The sequence below is a fragment of the Coptis chinensis genome, chromosome 4 (genome assembly GCF_015680905.1).
Source record: "Coptis chinensis isolate HL-2020 chromosome 4, ASM1568090v1, whole genome shotgun sequence".
NCBI lineage: Eukaryota > Viridiplantae > Streptophyta > Magnoliopsida > Ranunculales > Ranunculaceae > Coptis > Coptis chinensis.
The window spans coordinates 31,439,886-31,463,824 of record NC_141459.1 but is presented as its reverse complement, the minus strand read 5'-3'; the positions used below and the strand labels follow the sequence as shown (position 1 = coordinate 31,463,824).

Here is a 23,939-nt window from a genome sequence, read left to right as displayed (position 1 = left end):
ACATACTGGAGAGACACCAAAACTTCTTATTTATCATGGTATCAAGAGCTAAGTAATGATCCTTTCTCTTTTCTATTTTTTTAGTCCTCTCTAGCTAGCTATCATGACTAAGCCCGACAATCACAAAACTCCACCATCTGATTTGTCCTCTAACAACTCTCTCAATGATCAAGGATTAACCAATGATCCTTTCTTTGTTCATCACTCTGATAGCCCCTCCGCTATTCTCGTTTTCTCCATCTCTCGGGTGACAATTATGGAACTTGGGTTCGAAGCTGTAACGATGGCTCTTCGTGCTAAAACAAGTTGGGTTTTGTGGATGGTACAATCTCAAAACCTGAATCTCAAACCGACCGCATAAGTGGGAGCGTTGTAATGATTTGGTTAGTTCTTGGATCGAAACTTCGGTATCTAGTGACATTCGGCAGTAGATATCTTGTATGCTAACGGGGGTGCGAAGTTTGGGCTGATTTGAAGGAGCGGTTCTCACAATCTAATGCTCGAAGATCTATCAATTGAAGCGATCTATTGCATCACTAAAACAAGATGAATCGCTCAGGTCCGCTTATTTTACAAAACTCAAATCTCTTTGGGATGAACTCAATTCATTATGTGTTATTCATCCGTGTTCTTGCGGTAATAGGAAAGCTAACATGGAACTTAACTCAACAAGATCAAGCAATGGAATTTCTCCAAGGTCTCCACGATCGTTTTTCGGGCTATTCAAGTCAGATTTTGTTAATGGAGCCTTTTCCCAATGCCACAAAAATCTATTCTTTTGGTACGCCAAGAGGAGAAACAAAGAAGAGATTCACTCTATGTTGTCTCCTACACCTGAAGCTGCAGCACTCAACACCACAAAATCCGGATTTCATATGAACAGTCCTCAGCCCCGGCCTAATGTTTTTGGCAACAACCAAAGTGGAGGATATCGAAAACCGCGACAACGCCCGCACTGTGAATTTTGTGGTAAGGATGGGCACTGGAAATCTACTTGTTACAAGTTACATGGGTTTCCTCCAAAGTCAGGGGACTCCGTTGGATCTGCTTCAACATCAAAACTTGAAGATAAGCCTATTGTGAATCCTCCAGTTATCACTCAGGAACAATACAATAAGTTGCTTGCAATGCTTTCGTCAGGTAGCAATAATTCTAATGCTCACCTAGCGGTATAGCTCTTCTTGTTCCTCCTAGTTCTATTTGGATTATAGATCTTTGGTGCAACAAACCATATGTGTCATTCTTTGTCTCTGTTTTCTTCATATAAATCTTGTTCCATGCCCTCTTATGTCCAATTACGGATGGAACTAATTCTTTAGTTACACATATTGGTAATTGTTATTCTCGCACCTACTATTAAGCTTGAAAATGTTTTCTACATTCCATCTTTCAAGTTCAACCTCATGTCGGTTAGTCAAATTTGAAATCTCTTAATTGTCAACTGATTTTTTACATGATCGGTGTGTTTTCTAGGACCCATTAGCGAAGAAGAGGATTGGACGGGGTAGCTATCATGAAGGGTTATATTATTTTCAGTCTTAAATGCAAACTTTAGCGGTTATCAAGCCACCTAGTATCGATCTTTGGCATTGGCGTTTAGGGCATTTGTCTTATCGTTCTTTAGAAATTTTAAGCCAAGATGTTCCGTTTATTTTGTGTTCAAATAAAAGTGTTTGTCAAGTTTGTCCCAAGCTAAAAGCTAAGCGCAACACCCGTTTACCTTTTCCTTCTAGTAATATCACTACTAGTGAACCTTTTCAATTAATACATTGTGATATTTGGGGTCCTTTTTCTTATCCTTCATTAAATGGGTCTCGTTATTTATTGACTATCGTAGATGATTATAGTCGATGTACCTGGATCTACTTGATGCATGTTAAATCTGAAACAAAAAGATTATTACAATCCTTCTTTGCCATGGTTAGTACACAATATAAAACTGACATTCATACACTGTATTCAGGGAATGGTCCTCAACTATTCTCACAAATCCAAAAGATACGTTCTGATAATGGTACAGAGTTTCTTTCTAATGACATGCAGTCTTTCTTCTCAGATCATGGTGTTATCCACCAAAGAAGTTGTGTGGCCACACCACAACAAAATGGTGTAGTAGAGCGCAAGCATCGTCACCTCCTTGAGGTTGCTCGTGCTTTTACGTTTTGGGCTCATTTGCCTTTAAAATTTTGGGGTGAATGTGTGCTCACCGCAAGATATACCTCATAAATAAAATGCCCTCACCTCTTTTTGTCCGGTAAAAGTCCACATGAGGTCTTGTTTAATACTAAGCCTTGTTACTCACATTTACGAGTGTTTGGCAGTCTTTGTTACGCTCACAATAATAACATCAAACACAAATTTGATCAAAGAGCTCAAACGGAATTTTTGTTGGTTATCCCCATGGTCAAAAGGGATATCGTATTTTTTTGATATTACTAGTAGCTCTATTTATGTCTCACGAGATGTTATTTTCTATGAAGGAATTTTTCCTTTTCGTGATCTAAATAAATCCGATTCTTCACCACCTTGTGTTATTCCTCTTCCCTTGAATGATAATGATGTTCTTGACATTTGAATCACTCTCATAATCCGGTTGAAGTTGAGATCGATACTAGCAGGAAGAAACCGCTGACAACTTGTTGTTAATGTCGACAACTTGGAACTCCCTGATGTGGCACCTGCTATTGTTCTTGATGATCAAGGAAGGCATATGCCACCACGTGATCGTCGCCCCTCTGTAAAACTTTGCTGATTATGTATGTAACAATGCCACTCATGATAGCTCATCCATCGCTTCCAATTCTAAGTCAATGGTACTCCCTATCCTATGAATCATTTTTCTCCAATTCTAATTTTTCAATTCGCAAGATAGAGCATTTCTTTCCAATGTTTGTTCTAGAGAAGAGCCTAAGTCTTTCAATCAAAGCATTAAAGTGTCCACAATGGCGAAAGCAAAGCAATGCAAAAGAAATAGAGGCCCTTGAACAAAACAATACTTGAGTATCACATTTCTTCCTTCCAACAAGAAGCCAATCGGATGTAAATGGGTATTCAAAATCAAGTATCATTCGATGGGACGATTGGGGCGATATAAGGCCGGGTTAGTGGCCAAAGGTTATAATCAAGTGGAAGGGTTGGACTATCATGACACATTTGCACCTGTTGCAAAACTTGTTACTTTTCGTACTTTGTTGTCATTCTTTGCGGTTAAGAATTGACCATTATATCAATTGGATGTCAATAACGCCTTTCTCTGAGGGTGATCTTGATGAAGAGGTTTACATGACTTTGCCACGGGTTTTGCGACAAAGGGAGAATAAAGTTTGTAGGCTAAATAAGTCTTTATATGGCTTAAAGCAAGCTTCACGTCAATGGTTTGCAAAGTTCTCTTCAAAGACTTATTCAGTGGATTCATTCAATCAAGGTCGGACTACTCCTTATTCACTAACAACAAAGGTACCTCCTCAACCTTTGTGTAGTTTATGTTGACGATATTGTTATAAGCTGGGAATGATGATCCGGTAATCACACTGCTTTTAAGAAATTTCTTGAAGCCAAATTCTTCATTAAAGATCTTGGACGTCTTAAGTACTTTCTTGGTATCGAAATCGTGGCGGCTCTCGTAAAGGATTATTTTTATCTCAAAGAAAATATCTTCTGGATATTCTCAAAGATCTTTGGTTTGAGTGGTGGTCGTATTTCAATTTTTCCTATGGAACAAAATATACGGTTATCTCCTCGATGATGGCACCTTGCTTCCTCGATCCGACTTCTTATCGCCGACTTATTGGGCGACTTATCTATATCGATTGTCACTAGGCGGATATCACTTATTCTGTTAGCATTCTCGGTCAATTCATGACATCTCCAAGAAGTAGTCACATGGAGGCAAAGACTTCGAGTTCTTTGCTATCTTAAAGGTTCAATCAATAAAGGATTTTTTTTTGTCATCAACAAACTCTCTTCACTTGCATGGTTTTGTGATTGATTAGGCGGGATGCCCAATTACTCGGCGGTCTACCTCAAGATATTGTATTCTTCTTGGCTCCAGTTCTATCTCTTGGAAGACAAAGAAGCAAAGTACAATATCTCGTTCTTCAATTTGAAATTTGAATATCGCGGCTATGGCAACTTTAACTTGTGAGCTTCAATGGTTGTATTATCTACTTTCGGATCTTGGAATTCATCATTCATCACCCATCGGTATATACTGCGATAATCAAGTAGCTATACATATAGCTGAAAATCCAGTCTTCCATGAGCGACAAAGCACATTGAAATTGATCGCCACTTTGTTCGTGAAAAGATTCAAAAGGACTTGTCGCGACCTCATTATCGCCTTCTTCAAATCAAATTGCAGATTGTTTCACCAAACCGTTAGGAGCAGATTCATTTCATCGTCTGATCGGCAAGCTGGGTGTTATTGACATACACACTCAGCTTGAGGGGGAGTGTTGAAGTATTCACACACGGCTATGTGTGACTTGAGTCACAAGTGTTTCCTTCCTTGTGATGCAATTATTTCTTTTCTCAACTGATTTGGTTGTTCCTTTTGTTGTATCCATTGGGTAGCAAGTACTTTTCCTTATTGTAATCCTTGGTGAAGAAGTCACTCGCAGAAGGAGAAAGTTTCTATTTTGTATATTGTAAAGTTCATTATAAATACAGAGAAATTTAGTCTTCCAACATACTGGAGAGACACCAAAACTTCTTATTTATCAGATCAACCATGCAAGATACTTTAAAGATTCAACCACATTATAATATATTGATCCAAAAAATAACTAATCCTACATTATAACATAGCTAGGTTGGAATGTTGGATTGCAAATTAGTTGTTAAAAATCGACAATTACAGATCAAGTGTGGTCATCAACAATTATGGAGTATTGAAAACGTAAAACAACAGCAGTAGTGTGGAGTCTGGACGATGGAACTCAGAAAAGCACTCCTGAAGCAGAAAAACAAGCCGTCATTAGCATGGCATTTATTCAAACACCTTCTCACCTCTCAGACTCCATCCTCCCTCTCAAACTCCATCCCCACAATCACTCACATACTCATTTCTTCCAAAATGTTCCAACAACTCGACCACCTTCATAACCTCATCCTCCTTCAACCCCCCGACATTTCATACATTTACCTTACTACCCTCACTCAAGCCTCCGCTAAATCCGGCCTTTTAAACAAAGCCCTTTCCCAGTTTGATTCCCTTAGATCACATTTTCCAACCCGGCCTCCTTCAATACATCTTTACAATGTCCTTTTAGAATCATCTTTCAAGGAAAATAGACTAGATTGTGTTTCTCGCTTGTACAAGGATATGTTATTAGCTCGGGTTTTACCGGAGACGTATACGTTTAATTTGATGATTAGTTTTTTACTGAGTCGGGACGCTTGGAAGATGCTACAAATTTGTTTGATAAAATGCCCGTTAAGGGTTGTCGTCCGAATGTGTTTAGTTTTGGGATTTTGATCAAAGGGTATTGTAATGCCGGCCTTGGGTCGGAGGCGTTGGAGGTTTTTAATAAGATGGGGAGTTTCGGGTGTGAGCCTAATATGGTTATTTTTAATACTTTGATTTCTTGTTTTTGCAAGGAAGGGAATGTTGGTGTGGCTGAGATGTTGGTTGAGAAGATGAGAGAGAATGGGTTGAGTCCTAATGTTGTTACTTTTAATTGTAGGATTTCTGCTCTTTGTAGCGTTGGGAAAGTTCTAGAAGGTTATAGAATTTTTAGTGATATGCAGATGAAGGATGATGACTTGGGATTACCTAGGCCTAATCTTATTACGTTTAATATAATGCTAGAAGGGTTTTGTAAGGAGAGAATGTTGGAGGAAGCGGAGGTTTTGGTTGAATCGATGAAAGAAGATGGTATGTTTACTACGTTAGAGAGTTATAATACATGGTTATTGGGTTTGGTGAGGAATGAGAACCTGTTAAAGGCGAGATCAGTGTTACAAGAGATGATTGAGAAGGGGATAAGTCCAAATATTTACTCGTATAACATTCTGATCAATGGGCTCTGCAAGAAGGGGATGATCTATGATGCAAGGTTGATGATGGAATTGATGAGAAATAATGGAACTTTACCGGACACGGTAACTTATAGTACTTTGCTCCATGGTTATTGCAAAAAGGGGAAGGTCACTGAGGCCAATAATATTCTTCACGAGATGACTAGGAATGGATGTTTTCCTAACACTTACACTTGCAATATCTTGCTACAGAGTTTGTGGAAAGAAAGAAGGGTTTTGGAAGCAGAGAAATTGCTTCAAAAGATGAATGAGAGAGGATACAGTTTAGACACTGTTACCTGCAATATTGTTATTGGCGGTCTCTGTAAAAGTGGGAAATTAGATAAGGCTATTGAGATTTTAAATGGGATGTGGACCCATGGAAGTGCTGCCCTTGGTGACCTGGGTAATTCATTTATTGGATTAGTTGATAGCACCAATAACAGGAAGAAATGCATTCCTGACTTGGTTACGTATACTACCATTATTGATGGATTATGCAGAGCTGAGAGATTGGATGAAGCTAAAAAGAAGTTTAGTGAGATGATTGGGAAAAATGTGGGCCCTGATTCAGTTATCTATGATACTTTTATACACAGTTTCTGTAAACAAGGAAAGACCTCATCTGCCTTCCGAGTTCTAAGGGACATGGAAAAAAAGGGTTGCAACCCTAGTACTCGAGGTTACAATTCATTGATATGGGGCTTAGGGAGTAAAGGAAAGATTGATGAAATCTTTCAATTGATGAATGAGATGGCAGAAAAAGGGGTTCCTCCTGATGTATTCACGTACAATAATCTGATACGATCTCTGTGTGAAGGAGGTAGCACAAAAGAAGCAACCTCGTTCTTGGACAAAATGTTGCAGAGTCAAGTCACTCCTAATGTTACCACTTTCCATTTATTAATTAAGGCTTTCTGTAAGGATTGTGTTTTTGGAGCAGCTCAAGAGGTGTTTGAAATTGCTTTAAGCATGTTTGGACACAAAGAAGCACTTTATGTTATAATGCTCAATGAATTACTTGCTGGTGGAAAAACATTAGAGGCTAATCAAGTATTTATAGCTGCAATGGATAGAGGCTTTGATGTTAGAGGCTTCTCATACAAAGATCTGATTGAAGGGCTTTGCAATGAGGAGAAATTGAAGGAAGCCCGCAGCACACTCCACGAGATGATTGATAAAGAATATCAGTTTGATCCTGCATCATTCATGCCATTGATCGATGCACTAGGTAAAAATGGAAACAAGCATGAGGCGGACGAACTTGCAGAGATGATGATGGGGATGGCTTCAGATGGACGGGCAATGAAAAGAACTCATCACAAGGAACCAAATAAGAACACATTGAACCGTGGGAAACCACAAATAGATGGAAATGATTGGCAGACCATATTGAACAGGTACAATTGTTTTAAGGCTAATATGATTCATATTCTTGTTTATAATTTCATTCTTTTTTCGTAAAAGTACAAGGTTAGGTCGAATGAGATGCCCAGAAAAGTAGAAAACTAAGAACCTCAGTGGACCATAGTACAAGACTAACTTCCCCATCTATTATCTATAATGCTTTTCTTTGAGCCGTTTTTTCTTTTTCTTTTTCTTTTTTCCTCTTCCAGTTCTTCAAAAAGCACACCAAATGCACATAAAAGTTATCACAAGTGTGGCCAAGCCCCTCTTTTGTGTGACATGATTATCCTGTCATCAAAGTCTAAGTTTGTTTTAGAAGTTTTGCATTTGGTGTAACTTGCCTTACTTTTTAGTTTAGCTGCGTAATTTCTTCTTCTTTTCACAGAGATGATGGGAGTGGCATAGCGGTTAAAGCCCTTAAGCGGGTGCAAAAAGGGTGGGGTCAAGGAATTATATCAAGTCTGCAAAGCCAAAAACGTGAAATTCCTGATTACTGGGAGGATTCATAACCTATATTTTGGTGAAAGAGATTCTGCTGACTTTAAAAACTTGGCTACAATATTTGTTCTTTATTCATCCAAATATAAGTACATGATCCTTTTTAGATGTAAACAAAACTGGCTGGATAAGATGGCTGTATGCAAGAACGGAAAAGCTTATCCCAAGGATCTAATAATACCTGTTCTCTTAATACTGATTTGAGAAAATTGGGCCAAGTCGAAAGGATAGAGATGAACCTTGTTGCGTATGACACTGTGGTAAACATGCGATTACAGTCGTATAATTTACAATTTTATTTTGACTCTTTATTATGCAGTACCTAATTCTATATAGTTCATTCACTATACTTATTCCTCTGGCAGATTGGAACCTAGAACTGATTTGATTGCACAAAGATGGTCTTGGAGAGGCATATCTTGTAGGTCAGATATTGTTGCTTTATTTTCTTTATAATTTTTTTTTTCCTGTACTGGCTTGCTTTGGCGTTTCAGTTATTGATGATTCTCTGTTGCTCTATTCATATTGATGAAGGAAGGGGAAAATGATAATATTGACAGTGTGTTGAATATAAGCAAAGGGGATAGCTCAAAGGTAGTTTCTTCTTCTATGTTTAACAAGTCACAAAATTTGCAAACTCTTACATAGCTTTGTTCTGTTCTCAGCTTGCCCAGCAAATGTGGGACTAAAGAGATCAAGTCCTGTATGGGCTGTATGATATCTGCTGACATATTGTTTTTATATCAGACTGGTAGCTTTTCTTACAGTGGTTACCTTGGTTCTCATGTGCAGTTTGTCCGACCACTCTGAAAAGGATATGCAGGCAGCATGGCATAAAACGATGACCTTCTTGAAAGATCAAGAAAGTAGGACACTCCTTGCGGAAACTCCAGGTTGTTATGGATTCAGTTCATGGGGCTGAGGGAGCTTTCAAAATAGGGTCATTGTATGAGAACTTTTCTGAATTGACTTCTCCAAATCAATCTGGAAGCAATCTGTTTTCCACATCAAAGGAGACTGATCAGCTGAAGCCGTTAAAAGCACCATCTGGGGGTCTAATAAATCAAGCTGTGGATGGTGTATTCAGCCCTCCAGCTGCTGCATCAAAGTCACCAACCTCTTCATGTAGCCAGAGCTCCAAGTCGAGCCTCTGTTGCTCCAGTGCGAAACAGAAGCATCCACACATTGCCCAGTACCAATGTAGTGAAGATGCGTTGACAGTGGAAAACCTTGGTGGTGTACTGAAGAGAGCACGGAGTGAGGCAGAGTTGCACGTCTCAATTCAGGAGGAACCAACGCTTCTGGAAAGATCTCACAGCCACAAATCCTTCAGTGAAGATCATGGTCAAGTATCTTGTGACAAATATGCTTTTAGAGTCAAGGTCACTTACGGGGAAGAAAAGGTTCGTTTCAGTATGCCAACGAATTGGGGATATAAAGATCTACAACAAGAGGTTTCAAAACGGTTCCACATAGAATATATGAACAGAGTTGATCTCAAGTATTTGGATGATGACTCGGAATGGATCTTGTTAACATGTGATGCCGATGTGGAAGAATGCATAGACGTGTACAAATCTTCTCGGACCAATACAATTAAGCTTTCTGTCCACCAAGCTTCTCAGCCAAACTTGGGAAGTTCATTCGGTAGCATTTAGCCATCTTGATATACGTAGGAACTATTTTAATTCTTTTCCATGAACATGCAGCTTGGTGCTGTCAATTGTTCTTGTAGTTCTTGCCTGAAGAGAGCTGTATAGTACAGTATAGTATAAGGTTATAAAGATTGAGCTGCACATATGGCAGTGCATGGAGACAATGATCAGTTGTCAGCTGCTTTGATTTGGAACTGTACAAACATTTTGTCAGCAATGATATCAGGAATAGCACAGTTAAATCTGATTTTGACCTGTTACTTCAAACAAATAAGGACTGGCAAGCATACCCTGCTTTATGAATGTTTACCTTCTGTTAATGTTCTATATTAAAATCAGCATTGTGCAGAATCTTAATGGTGCTTCTATGTTCGATGTAATGGTGTGCCAGCCCTGTGTGTTATGGGAGTAGAGGGTCCATCTTCCTCTCCGCTCACCCCCACTGCTTAGCAGTATACTAGTGTATACTTTCGCTGGTTAAAAGTTCTATAAGAGAGAACATCAATAGAAAGTTTGGCGGTATGCCGATCAAAATACTTTCGACCATTGAATTTAAAGTGAACAGTTAGTATGGAACAAAACAACTCGATCTCATCATTGCTAAACAAAATCAAACGATTATGTCACCCCCGTTTCTGGGTCTGTCAGTAGTTGTTCTTGTTAAATTGATTCAATATGGTGTCTTATGTTATGTATCACACCTGTAAGAATTAATTTGAGTTTTATTAAGTTGCACATCCATCCAGATCAAACGATGTAGTGGTCGGTAGAAATCTTACAAGATGACATCCCTTCCAGATCAAGATCATCTACGACATGACATAAGAAGTTAAAAGGAGTAAGGCAACCAAACAATGAAAGTTCGCTATTAAGGTGGACACGTTCGTGTGCAACGGAGGTAACTAGCCTAGGCCATAGACCTTCTTGATTGCCGATTGACCCCGTCCAGGTAAGTATGTTGTAATGTTGCTTTGCCTTCTTTATATATAGGCACTTGCTTCAATAACGTTTGGCTATCTTGCCGATATGGGACTAAAAGCTAACGTTATGCCTTGCAGGCTACTTCGGCACTTCGGTCGAATAATAACTTGGTGTCCGTACACTTCACTTGCTCCTTAGCAATAGGAGTAAAATCGTGAAAACGAAATTCAAAGTTATGTAGTACTTCTACAGCCTTAGTGAATAATATGACCAGCAATTCAGCAAAACATTCCTGCTAAGATCCTTGTAGTATTTGGCTAAAACTGCAAATGTGGCCTAACAATGTTGCTTGCGTAGTGTCAGCTAGCAGTCCGTTAGGAATGAAGATTTAATATGACTGTTCTGCTTGCCAATGTAAATCTATCAAAATATGCATTGACATGCGCTTAGGCCTAGCACTTGGTGTTTTGATATGCTTGAGTTAGAGCTGAGGAACTAATGTCGCTCCCTCTTCAATTGACACAATAGGGTCAAACCATGGTGCACAACCTGTCACGACGGAATGCTTACTGTTTTACTTTTTTGAGAGGATTCTATCATTTTATCAAGGTTCTAACATTTTATATCTTATTGATAGATTACATAAAAAGTGCATTTTTTCTTAATGGTTTTCAATTTTTTTGACATCAATCATATCATATTCTATTTTTATAGGGGAGGGATACGCACACTCCCAATTTCGCCCACTCCAGCCCACTCCACATCGTACCTACTAAAAAACGTGAGATTATCTTGAAAATCTAAGGTCAAAATTAAAACAAAACAGAACTGAAGTAAACAGAAAAAATGAAAACCGTTCGTCCACTCAAACCCTTCGCCTCGCCCACCAGCAAAAACGAAAATGAAATTTATACAAAATATAAACAAATCTCCAGTCTCGCCCACTCAAAATTTTATCAAACCAAATTTTCATTTCTCTACAAATCGAAACTAAATTCTCAAACTAAATTCTCAGACCAAATTCTCTCCCCAAATTTTCAAACTAAATTCTCTCCCTGGACCTACGTGAGATATCTTCTGCATTGCTCAAATATAGTTCAAGCTGTTTCAGGCAAGTAAAAAAATTTCATTTTTTTTTTCTGCATTGCTATAGTTTTTGTTGTGTTTTTCTGTTCTTGTGTTTATCCCAATTATTCATGTGGCCTGTTTCATTATATATTGAAGTTTGTGGTTATTCAAAGTGATTGTCTAGTTATCATTTCTGACTCCTCAAGTAGGCAACGCACTTAGAAGGTTGAACTCTCGGTGATCTTCTAAGTTTGAATAAAGTGTGAACCTTGGTTTGGTGTTTCTTGTTTTTATTTGTTATGTGCTTCACAGAAGAATATCCCAATTTCAGTCTTTGTACACTTCTTGAATTAGAATGATAGGGTGTGTTTATCCAAATTGTTCTTGTGGCTTGTTTCATTATGTATTGAAGTTTGTGGTTATTCAAAGTGATTGTCTAGTTATCATTTATGACTCCTCAAGTACGTAACGTACTTAGAAGGTTGAACTCTCGTGATCTTCTAGGTTCGAATAAAGTGTGATCCTTGGTTTGGTGTTTCTTGTTTGGGGAGGGATACTCCTACTCCCAATCTCGCCCACTCTAGCCTACTCCCAATCTCGCCCACTCCATCTCGAGATCTAAGGGCCCAAATTAAAACAAAACTAAAACTAAATAACGAAATAACAAAAATAGAGAAAAAAACCCTTCGTCTCTAGCCCATTCTGATAAGCACCCAAAAGTGTATTATGAAACCCCATTGAGACATATAAATTTGGTTAATTATGTGTTTAATAATCATGAAATAAATATGTTTTCATAATTTTGCAGGTATTTGCAGTAAACATGGAAATATTGGTTAAACCTGCGATAAAACACGAGGAACGGCGTATATATGAATTCTTCCAAATCCGCACAGAAGCATCAAACTTTCAAAGCTCCTACCTCTTGAACCCGGGACTCGAATCGACAAAGAGAGCTGCTTCCGACAATCGTATGATGAACTCTACGATAGGCGGGAAGTTGTAAAACTGCCCAAATACCGGACCGCCACTGGACTGAACATGGACCCACTATGCAGGGCCACAAGATTGGATGAGTCATCAATCATGGAGCATGTCAAGACAAAAATAACAAATTATTGGTGCAAAGTTGACACCTTGCATGTAATAAATTAGATTAGGTGTTAATAGTGAAAAAAAGGCAAGGTGTCACTTTGTTTTAATGTGGTGGATAAAAATGAATTAATGTGGTTTGATGATTCACGTGGGAGGAAATGAGATTTCTCTCAAATTGAGAAGAAATTAGACAAGGGTGGGGGACACTCCATTTACTCCCTTGACTTATTTTCCTTACATGGTATTATTTTAGTTCCTTAGTGGAAAAAAAAGAGTTAGTTAGTTTTTAGTTTTTATAAGAAAAACTTGTAATAGTTTTAATGGAGAAAACACTTGTTTTCTTCTAGAAAATAAAAAGCAAGTGAGTTTGATTGTTTATCTTCTTCCTCTTTCTCTCTCTTTTTGTTTTTCTAGTTGTAATTTTCTTGTCCCAAGGATCATGAGCTAACTTCCCTTTTAGGGAGTTAATCCAACTCATGTGAGGGAAAAACAATTGTTGTTGGTTTGGTAGGTTGTTAGGAAGAACAACTAGCTCTACATCCTATCCCAAAATGATAGTTGGTGTAGTGTCTAGTTAGGAATCAAAGCAATGAGCTTAGAGATAAGTCATTGCTTGGTTCCACTTGCTAGCATGTATGAGCTCTTAAGTGAGCCATGCATGCTAGGGATCAAGTTTTCTTCCATTAGGGGCTTGTCTATGAGTCTAGGAAGAATCAATAAACCTTTTCAAATCAACAACTAAATGATAGTTTCACATGAGGAGGATTAGCTCTCCACCTTTTCTTAGTAATTTGTATTTTTGTATTAAGTGCATGATTTCAAACTTTAATGTTTTTCTTAATGTTTGTGTAGGAAAGAAAACCTAACATTAGTAGTATAACCTTACTCATTAGTTCCCTAAGAGTAATAACTAATTTGTAGTTGTCCTAGATTTTAGTTGGTTCGATTCCTTACTTTAGCTTTACGAAAACGAAAATCGTGAGTAAGGAACTTTGAGTTGCTTTTGTACCAAATTAGAGATTCTAATATCTAACGTAAGGAAAAGCTAATATCAAAATGGCGCCGCTGCCGTTCTAAAGCCAAAGAACGTGTTCTACAAATCGGAAGTTACATCAAGGGGGAACCCCCATTCTCTTCTTTTTTTTTCCTTCTCGTTCGTTATTACGTTTTTGTTATTTTTTCGGATTTTTCCCTCGCAATAGACCTGTTCGCTAAAAAAAAATTCGTTGCACTTCCAGGTACCAAAAGTTAGGACTGGGCGAGTACACTGCAGGAAATTATAAGAGTTCTGGAAAAATTTGAACTCATTCTGAATTACTTGACACGCGTGCGCGTGTGTGAAGTTGCGTGCGCAGTACTGACCCGCGTCCGCGGGTGAATTTCTTCCTTTGCCTCTCATGTTCAACCGTCAGCATCCACTGATACACCCTGATCCATAGCCAGGCCTAATTATCTGCACCAGTACCTAAAAATTCGAATATCTTTTGGGATTAATCACGTCGACGGATTGAAACGTCTGTTTCAATTTTTTGGCGGACTAGTGGGAAGCTACAGGTTTCAAATTTTCAGTGTTATTTTTAATTTTCATTTTTTCTGCATGAATGCCATGTACGTAGTTATTATAAATTAGTTTATGGATTATTATTTACGTCTTAGGCTAGAACTATACATGAATTATATTAATACGCCCGTAAATATTTATATGCGATTAAGTGGGTATAAATTGCATATTAATGTATATGTACATACTAATGGTACTGTTTTGCATGGTTATCTATATTTATATGTATAACTGTCTATTATTGCATGTTTAGTATTCTCATTATCGCATTACCACGGTATTGTCTAATAAGTCGATTTTGTCAAGAAAGAGGAGAACATTCCAACGAGGGTTAAAATATGAGTTGGGTAAGTTGTTTCTAAACCCTACGGGGTAAAACTGCTCTCTATATGACATTCGCAATCTCAATGAGTATTGTCGAAATCAAATTATTATGCAATACAAGAGTCGTATTTTAGTTTATGTATAATACCTTGCATGTTTAGTTTTGTCGTATTTATCTGCATATGTATACTATCTCCGCATGCTAATGTATTTAGATACGTATGAGTTATTCAAATTTGCCTGTTACTGTTGATATACGTTTACGTAATATCGATTTACAAATTAAGCGTACATATCATTATTCTTGATGTATGTTTGCCATGTACGTATGGAAGTATTTATCGATGACACAAGCTTGCCTATTCGTATAGCTATACGTATGAGTAGAGTATCTTCACATGCTACTGCACCTAGTATTGTATGAGTAGATCGTATTTGCATGTTTGAATTTTAACCCTTGCATAAATCTCTAAAAAAATAAATAAATAAATTAATAAATTAATTAATTAAATTAAATTAAAATTAATACCGCCTTTGCATAAATTTTAATTCCATAAATCTTAATCATATTCCAATGGTGTCTAGGAAACTTGAAAGATTGAGGTTACTTAATTAGAACCATGCTTGCACGGAAATCCTCCCTCATACCTCTCTTGTGACCTGGCTGTTGGTTTATGCACACGTATTTCTAGCTTCACTCCTACGTTAGCAGCAGCTTAGGCATATGTTGTTCAACTCTAATGCTTAAGATAATAATAAAATTCGAGTCCTACTAAATTCCTTTGTAAGTTAGATCTAATCTTATGCTTGCATGAGATAAAAAGGTCCGGTTCCACTAAAGAAATTGAACATACCTATCGTCGAAAAAATCGATAAGCAATTGCGTAAGTTCTCACCTAAAAATTGTTCTTCTTACATTAATTACCTTCATCACGATCCTTCATCGCCATCAACTTCTGTCATTATGGCCGACGATCCTCCACCCGCAGAGAGAGCCCCTCTTGGACTTTTATCTTGCATTCTGGGGAAGGACCTTTTTCCTACATCAAACTTGAGGACATTGTCGGTGATTTTCAGTATCCCACCAAACGTTTTCAGTTTGTTACCTATATATCATGGTTTGGAGCACGAAAAACCTTACAATCATCTTCGTGAGAGGCTTCAACAAGTGGCAACAACATTTCACCATCAAATGATCTCTAAGGAACAACTCTTGCCCATTTGTTTCCATTCACTTTAGCAGAAAAAGCGTCAATTTGGCTAGCGGGACAATGACCCACGATCCATAGACACATGGAATAAACTAGTTCAAGCTTTCATGCTTCAATTTTTTACATTTCGAAGAAAACAAACCGAAATGCTTGAGGAAAATTCAATTCTTTTCGTCAAAATCCTCATGAATCCTTTTTACGAAGCATGGAGTCGCGTTTTTCTTGATCTTACGTTAGAATGTCCTCATCACCAACCGGACAAAGCTATCCTTGTTCGTTCATTCTTTAATGGTCTTTTCGATCATCAAAAAGAAACTCTTGATATAATGAATGGCGGTTGCTTCATGGACAAAGGAGCTACCGAAGCTTATACTTTTCTTGAAAAACAAGCGAAAAAAAGGTACACACCGGGGAACACCGAGTCGTCTCGGTCATCAAAGGACAATGTTACAAAGGCCACATCTATTTTTGAGGTAAAACCCGATCCCAAAATAAAAATTTGATAGAATCCCAAACTAAAAAGTAGATGCCCTTTGCGGTTCAAGTAAGCGATCAACTACCAAAACCCGGTCATGAGCGTTGACACCACCCCTTGTGTCCTTTGTCTTAGTCCTGACCATCCTGATGCATATTGTCCCTTGTTATATGCTTCCCCTACTCAACAATCGGAGGAGGCATGTGCATTCAACATTCCCAATGCACCGTGGAGACAACATCCAGGTTTTGCTAATCCACCTATTTGACCTACCAACAATTTTATTCCATACCGCCAAGAAAATAATCAACAATACCAACAAGGTCAATTTCAAAATAATTCCAATGCTAACTATCAAACCAATCGCAGCCTTGTTCCAAATTAATCCGGATCCCAACTATAATCAACAACTTCTCAAAGAATAATCGTGAACTACTACATTTGCCAACTGCGAATGAACCCGTTTGAGATAGGACAAAGCGAGACTTTCTTAGCTTACATGAACTAACGGTCTCAAATTTTAACGTCTATCCAATAATCACTTCAACAATTGAAGCAAAAAAGAGTCGGAAAAGCGTTTCCTGCGCAAGCGGTTCAAACCCTAAACCGACCAAACCACGACCTTTTAACTCACCTGATGCCACTGGTACAAGCACCCCCAACCAAGGTGAGGTGCATGCAATCACTACTCTACGATCCGGAAAACTGTAGACAATCGGATCATTATGCGGATGATCAACCAAAGGAAAAGAGGGTTCCAAGGAATCTATTTCTAATATATAATGAACCTCACGGAAGATTCCCTAGATCCAACAAAGTCAACACCTCGGATGTAGGAAACAAGCAAGCAAGTAGACACCTTTGCCAAATTCCTCCTTAAAGGCACCGTTTCGCTGACGCTTTGGCAAAGAATAAACCCGATGAGAATTTTCTTTGAAATTCGAGAGACTTTTCAAAATTTAACAATCAACTTACCTTTTCTTGATGCCTTAAAACTATTACCAAAACATGCAAAATTTACGAAAGATATGTGCACCACAAAAAGGAGAACTAATGTTCCTCAACAAAGCGTTCCTCATTTGAGCGGTTTCCCTCAATCACCCGAACACAATGGTATAGTAAAATACAAGGACCCGGTAGACCAAGCGGTTCCATGCACCTTAGGTGACAAATACACTCTTGCCACTAATAGACCTAGGAGCTAGTGTGAACTTACTTCCATATTATTTATTTAAACAACTAGGTCTTCATGAGCTCAAACCTACCACCATGACTCTACGGTTAGCGGATCGTTCCATAAAGTATCCAAAAGGAATTGTGGAAAAGCGTCCTTGTAAAAGTCCAAGATTTCTTCTATCCCGTAGACTTTGTTATTTTGGATCTGAAGTTGCATGTGATTCCATTCCTATCATCTTAGGGCGTCCGTTCCTCGCCATCGCTAATGCTCTTATTAAGCGTAGAGATGGTTCCATGACCATGTCCTTCCCGAAATCTTTCGGTCGAGGTGAATGTGTTCAAGTTGATGAAACAACTTCGAGCGACATTGATGGTGAGGTCAGCGGGGTTGACACCATTCAAAGAGTATTTCACAAACTCTTTTTCCTAAAGATGAAGTGTACCAATTTCTTTCCTTTAGCGAATCGAGTTTGAGGGCGATGATTATACACAAGAACTAAATGAGTTATTAGAGTCGATTACCATTATTTGACCCTACAACGGTGATGTCAAGTAACTTGGATGATCATCAATCTGTTTTACTACATGGATGATGACCTTCCTCAAGAATCTTTAATACCCACTCCACCCCCCGATTTAAAACCTCTTCATTCGAATTAAAATCGCATGACTTTGATGCGATGGTCGTCACCCGATTATTATTTCTTCACAATTGGTCGATGATCAGGAAGCTCGTTTAATTAATGTCATTCAACAACATCGTTCTGCTATTGGATGGTCCCTTGATGACATTAAAGGCATTGAACCTAATGTGTGCACCCATCGCATACACTTGGAAGAAAATGCTAAGACGTCGCGTGAACCGCAGCGTCGCCTAAACCCTACCATGAAAGATGTGGTCCGAGAGGAAGTGTTAAAATTACTAGATGCGGGTCTTATTTATCCTATCTCTGATAGTGTTTGGGTGAGTCCTGTACACGTGGTTCCAAAGAAATCTGGTATTAAAGTTGTGCGAAATGATAAAGATGAATGCATTTCCGCTCGTATCCCAGTAAAATGGCGAATATGCATTGACTATCGCAAACTTAATGCCGTCACTCGTAAGGATCACTTTCCACTTCCATTCATCGATCAGATGCTCGAACGTTTAGCCCGGTCATGCCTATTACTGTTTTCTTGATGGTTATTTAGGTTATTTTTAGATAGTCATAGACCCTGCTGATCAAGAAAAGACAACGTTCACCTGTCCATTTGGTACATTTGCATATAGACGAATGTCATTCGGCCTTTGCAATGCACACAGTACTTTCAATATTTGCATGCTTCATATTTTCGATGATATGGTTGAACGGTTTATGGAAGTATTCATGGATGACTTCTCAATATATGGAGATTCTTTTCGATAGTCGTCTATCAAATCTTGAAAAGATCTTTACACGTTGTGAAGAGAAAACCTTGTTCTTAATTGGGAAAAATGTCATTTCATGGTTACTAAAGGAATAGTTTTAGGACACATCATTTCAAAGGACGGAATCGAAGTCGACAAAGCTAAGATAGAAAAAATTGCTTCACTTCCTATACCAAAACAGTTCGAGACATTAGTATTCTTAGGACACTTGAGGTTTCTATAGGAAATTTATTCAAGATTTCTCAAAGGTTGCTAGACCTTTAACAAATCTCCTCGCTTAAAGATGCCGTTTTTATTTCGGTTTCAGGTTGCAAACAAGCCTTTGAGATATTAAAACCGCGATTAACTACCACTCCCATAATTCAACCACCGATTGGTCTAAACCTTTTGAATTAAATGTGACGCTGGCGACTATGCTATAGGAGTCGTACTAAGGCAACGCCGAGAAGATAAGCCGGTTGTCATTTACTATCGCGAGTAAAACCCCTTAATGAAGCTCAACATAACTATACCACCATTGAGAAAGAGTTTCGCCGTTGTATATCGTTGGATAAGTTTCGATCCTTACCTAGTGGGTTCTCCAACTATTGTCTACATCGACCATGCGGCGCCGTTATCTATTAGCTTAAAAAAGATGCAAAACAAAGGTTGATCCGATGGATTCTCCTTTTGCAAGAGTTTACTCGAAATTAGAGATTAAAAAGGTAGCAAAAATGTGGTTGCAGACCATTTATCAAGACTTGTCGGTGATGTTGATACCGATACCGAACCTATCGTGATTCCTTTCCGGATGAACACTTGTACTCTATTTTTTAGTCCCCCTTGGTGCGCCCGACATAGTAAATTACTTAGTTACCGAGGAAGTCCCTTTATCTTGGTCTCTTAATGACCGGAAAAGTTTTTATCCAACTGTGAAATTCTATTTACGGGATGATCCCTACCTCTTCAAGTATTGTTCGGACCAACTAATCCGCGTTGCATTCGACTAGGAACACAACGATGTGTTATCCTACGCCATGAACAATCTTGTGGTGGTCATTTTAGTGGTAAGAAAACTGCGACCAAGGTTCTACAATGTGGTTTTATTGGCCAACACTTGTTTAGAGATGCACATGAGCATTGCAAAGCATGCAATTCTTTGCCCGCCAGATTAAGTCGCATTACTCAACGCAATATGATGCCCTTAAATCCCATTCTAATTGTGGAAATCTTTGATGTATGGGGCATCGACTTCATGGGTCCATTTCCAAATTCTCATGGCTTCCTATACATACTTGTAGCAAGTTGACTATGTGTCAAAATGGATTGAGGCATTGGCATGTCGTGCTAACGATCATAAAGCGGTCGTTTTGTTAAGTAAAAGAAAATTTTTCTCGATTTGGTGTTCCAAAAGCTATAATTAGTGATGGGGAAAATATTTCGCAATAAAATTTTGAATCATTAGTAAAGAAATATGGAGTCACGCACAAAGTGGTGGCAACTCCGTATCATCCTCAAACCGATTGGTCAAGTAGAAGTCTCTAATCGAGAAATCAAATCCATTTTGAAAAAACTGTCAATCCATCTAGGAAAGATCGGTCTCTACGATTATCGATGCCTTGTGGGCATCTGAGAATAGCTTTTAAGACACCTATAGGGATGTCTCCGTATCGCCTCGTTTTTGGAAAACCTTGTCATCTGTCGGTTGAACTTGAGCACCGTGCTCTATGGGCCATCAAAAGCCTTAATTATAACACTAACGTGGCAGGCGAAAAGAGAAAATTGCAATTAAATGAGCTTGAGGAAATTCGGAGTGATGCCTATGATCTCTCGAAATCCTATAAAACCAACATGAAAAGAGTGCATGACAAGCACATATTGAGAAAAGAATTCAAAGTTGGTCAAAAAGTTTTGATGTACAACTCAATATTACACATTTTTCTAGGAAAATTAAAAACTCGATGGTCTGGTCCTTTCACTGTCTCTGCTGTCACCCCTTATGGGGCTATCTCTGTGAAAAACGTAAATGATGGTAGCGAATTTCAAGTAAATGGCGGTAAACATTATCATGAGTTGCGCTCTCCGGATGTCGAAGAGACTCTTCTCAATGATCCAATCTACATAGACTAATAGATAGATTTGGTGTACTTCTTTCCATGTATTTAAAGCGGGGAAAAGTATGTCATTAGGGTAGTCGGGCCCTCTTCTATTTTCTTTTCTAAAAATCCCTAGAGTGTGTGGTTGGTTGCAAGCGGAACCTTAGTCCACAAAACTCTACTTGAACCGAAGTATAAATGTCTTACGATAATCGAGCAAAGCGTGCCTCCCGGAAAACAATGGGTGCCAAAAATTTCAATTCCTTCCTTCTCTTCCCTTTTCTATTCTCTTCCTCGCGAACTCCAACTCATCATTTGGTGTAAAATCTCACCCATCTCGAATTGGTAATGGTCGTAGTACTTTTTTTGAAAAGCGGCGTCTTGCGAAGGATGGGGTGGTGTATGAATTGTCAACAACGCTTTTGTCCAGTGTCTTGATCTATTATCGAGAGATGAGCGGTATAAGGTATATTATTGTCGACACGCAGCAGCGGAGGGATAAACTTCGTTGCCGCCCTCGTTATTCCCATAGGTTGGGAATCGTCTTGAGAATCTGACGTTAAAAGACTCACATTCATCTTGAGGATCTGACGTTAAAAGACTCACATTCGTCTTGAGGATCTGACGTAAAAAGACTCAACATGTATATACTCGTTTTTTTTATTATTAGCACCCAGCATGGTGCCCAAAGAGAGTCGTGATATGCACCATCGGACATTTCCTAGTTTGTGCGGGCAATGGATTCCACCGTGCCAACCCCCCCGATCAGTTTTTTCTATGTGATTTGTTTCGGGCGGTTTGAGGCTATACCATATGTACTAAGGGTAATATTATTATTAGACCATTGCGACATTGGTCGGGGATGGTACCGATCCCCGAACCCTAGGCCCCCAAAACATAAAGGTTAAGCCCACCAGTCTAGCTGGATTGGGTTAAGCCCGAGCCGACATGAAAGTTGCCTGAATTAAGCTGTTGTGATGTGTTGTTTTATTTGGACTTCCGGTGTTGTTGACACGTTCCTCTCGACTTGTACATTTGTATACAAATGTGTACATAAATAAACACCAAAAAAAAATGTTGAATGTGATTTTGTCATATTCTAGTGGATGGCATTTTTAATGCCGATCGTTTTGATATCTCATCCGTTCAATTTGGAGTTAAAATGAATCGAATTTCCACGTTTGAAATTTCGGAACATTTCGGGACATAGGGGGAATTTTTGGACCTCATTTGGGCTTGGGCCAAATATTTGACCCGACCCAAAATCACGGATCCGTATACAAAACCCACGCGCGAGGCACCCACGCGTCCACCCCTCTCATTTCTTCCCCCTTAAAATCCGGATCTTGGTCTCCCCCACACCCCTCACAAGACGCGACTTCGACAAAGATGAATTCGACACACGCCGACGCGCCAAAGTCCTCTAAACTGAAACCCCTTTCCTCCAAAGACCATCTCCTCCACCAATCCTAGCTATTTCCACCCTTAAAAGATCATCTACACCACGCTTATGGCAGCCACAAAGGAGAATCACGCGGTTGGCGAAATTTCGAAATCTCTACAATTCGGGATGTTTCACCCATTTTTCGATGAAGAAATTGCTAGTAGAGAGTGGGAATATCTATTGCACCAATTCATTTCGATTACTCGAAGATTTAGTGTTGAAATTTTACAACAATGGAGGTTTCCGGGGTGACGAATTTTGGATTACGCGGATGGGTTAGAACGTGAACTCACGCTGGAGTTGATTTTGAATACCGCACGGATTAGATAAACTCGATAGTCGACGACTGTTATTGTCAGAGTATCTGACCACGAGGGATTTGATGTTTGACACGCTTCTCGAGGGAGAGTACAACACTGGCTTGAACTGCGTGTACTAGCATTCGCTAAGACGTAACCAATTAGCCGTCACTTAATGGCTGGCGTACAACGTCATTGGAACTTCAAAGACGTCTGACGTGAACAAGACTTTCTTGCACCTGCTGTGGATCCTACAGAGAGGAAGAACACTTTTGTATGGTCCATTTCACGGGTCATATTCTTACGACCCGCGTCAAGCGAAGTCGGCTCCTCTTCGTTGTACTTGTTACTTTCGGCTTATGCTTAGCTTAGGGTTCCAGTCCGCTACTCGTTTCATTGAAACAAGGTCTTTCGAGAATTTTGGAATTTTTGAGACTTGTGTTTTAGACCACTGGGACCCAGTAGCTAGAGATGACATTGAGCGTGATAACGTACCTCCTCCTCCTCCTTCACCACCCGACTGTTTTAATGAAGATGCCATGCGCCGAATCAATACTCCTATGGAAGCCTTGAGGCACATGAATACTAGTATGCGCAGGATGTTTCTTCGCCGGGGAAAAGATGCTTACTTCCCGGAATGACTTCCAAAGAAAATGAAATCGCCAAGGCCGTTTCGAGGAGAATGATGATGGCAAATCAGCAGGCAATTCCAAGATCGGTTACTTCTGATCCTATAGGCCACATTCGGACCGGACCATTTTAGCTCGAAGTTCGTCGTGGGGAAGACATAGAAACCGGGTTCATCTTACGCTAACCGGGAGGATTCGATGAGTCGTTTATTTTCCTTGGCTCAAGAATGACTATGTCATTTATTTCCCTTATGCATTGCATTTTTTATTTTTCTAGTGATACAAAAAATTATATATCGGTTGATTTCTCATAATTTTGTATTTCCAGACGGTTTGAATGAGAAATTATTTATGTTATGCACGTAGTGTACTTCCTCATATATTCCTTGATGCATGGGCCTACTCTCAAAGCCCAACGGTCAGACACCAACGGCCTGATCCAAACGGTCAGATGCCAAACGGTCAGAAATCTACTTATAAATACAACTCTCCTTTTCCACTTTCATTCAACCCCTTTCTCTCATTCTTCACAAATTCTTCTTCACAAATCCTCAATTTCTTGAACATAATGAATCCAATAGAGCGATGGGAAAAAGAGCAACGCGAATGGGTTATCACAATATTCGTGATAACAGTGTTTATCATTGTTTTGCTGTCACTCATGCATAACATGAT

General features: G+C 39.0%; 1 protein-coding gene and 1 pseudogene across 1 annotated transcript; both read left to right on the top strand.

Moving 5' to 3' along the window:
- Positions 1 to 4,443: 4,443 nt before the first annotated feature.
- LOC147503189 (Pentatricopeptide repeat (PPR) superfamily protein) lies at positions 4,444 to 9,825 on the top strand. The gene is given in 6 exon segments (XM_086607968.1): positions 4,444 to 5,375; positions 5,378 to 7,418; positions 7,811 to 8,183; positions 8,289 to 8,348; positions 8,458 to 8,517; positions 8,716 to 9,825. Coding segments are annotated over 3 exon segments (2,610 nt in total). The 5' UTR covers positions 4,444 to 4,930; the 3' UTR covers positions 7,935 to 8,183; positions 8,289 to 8,348; positions 8,458 to 8,517; positions 8,716 to 9,825.
- Positions 8,823 to 9,581, top strand: LOC147503190 (protein NLP2 pseudogene; annotated as a pseudogene).
- Positions 9,826 to 23,939: the final 14,114 nt, after the last annotated feature.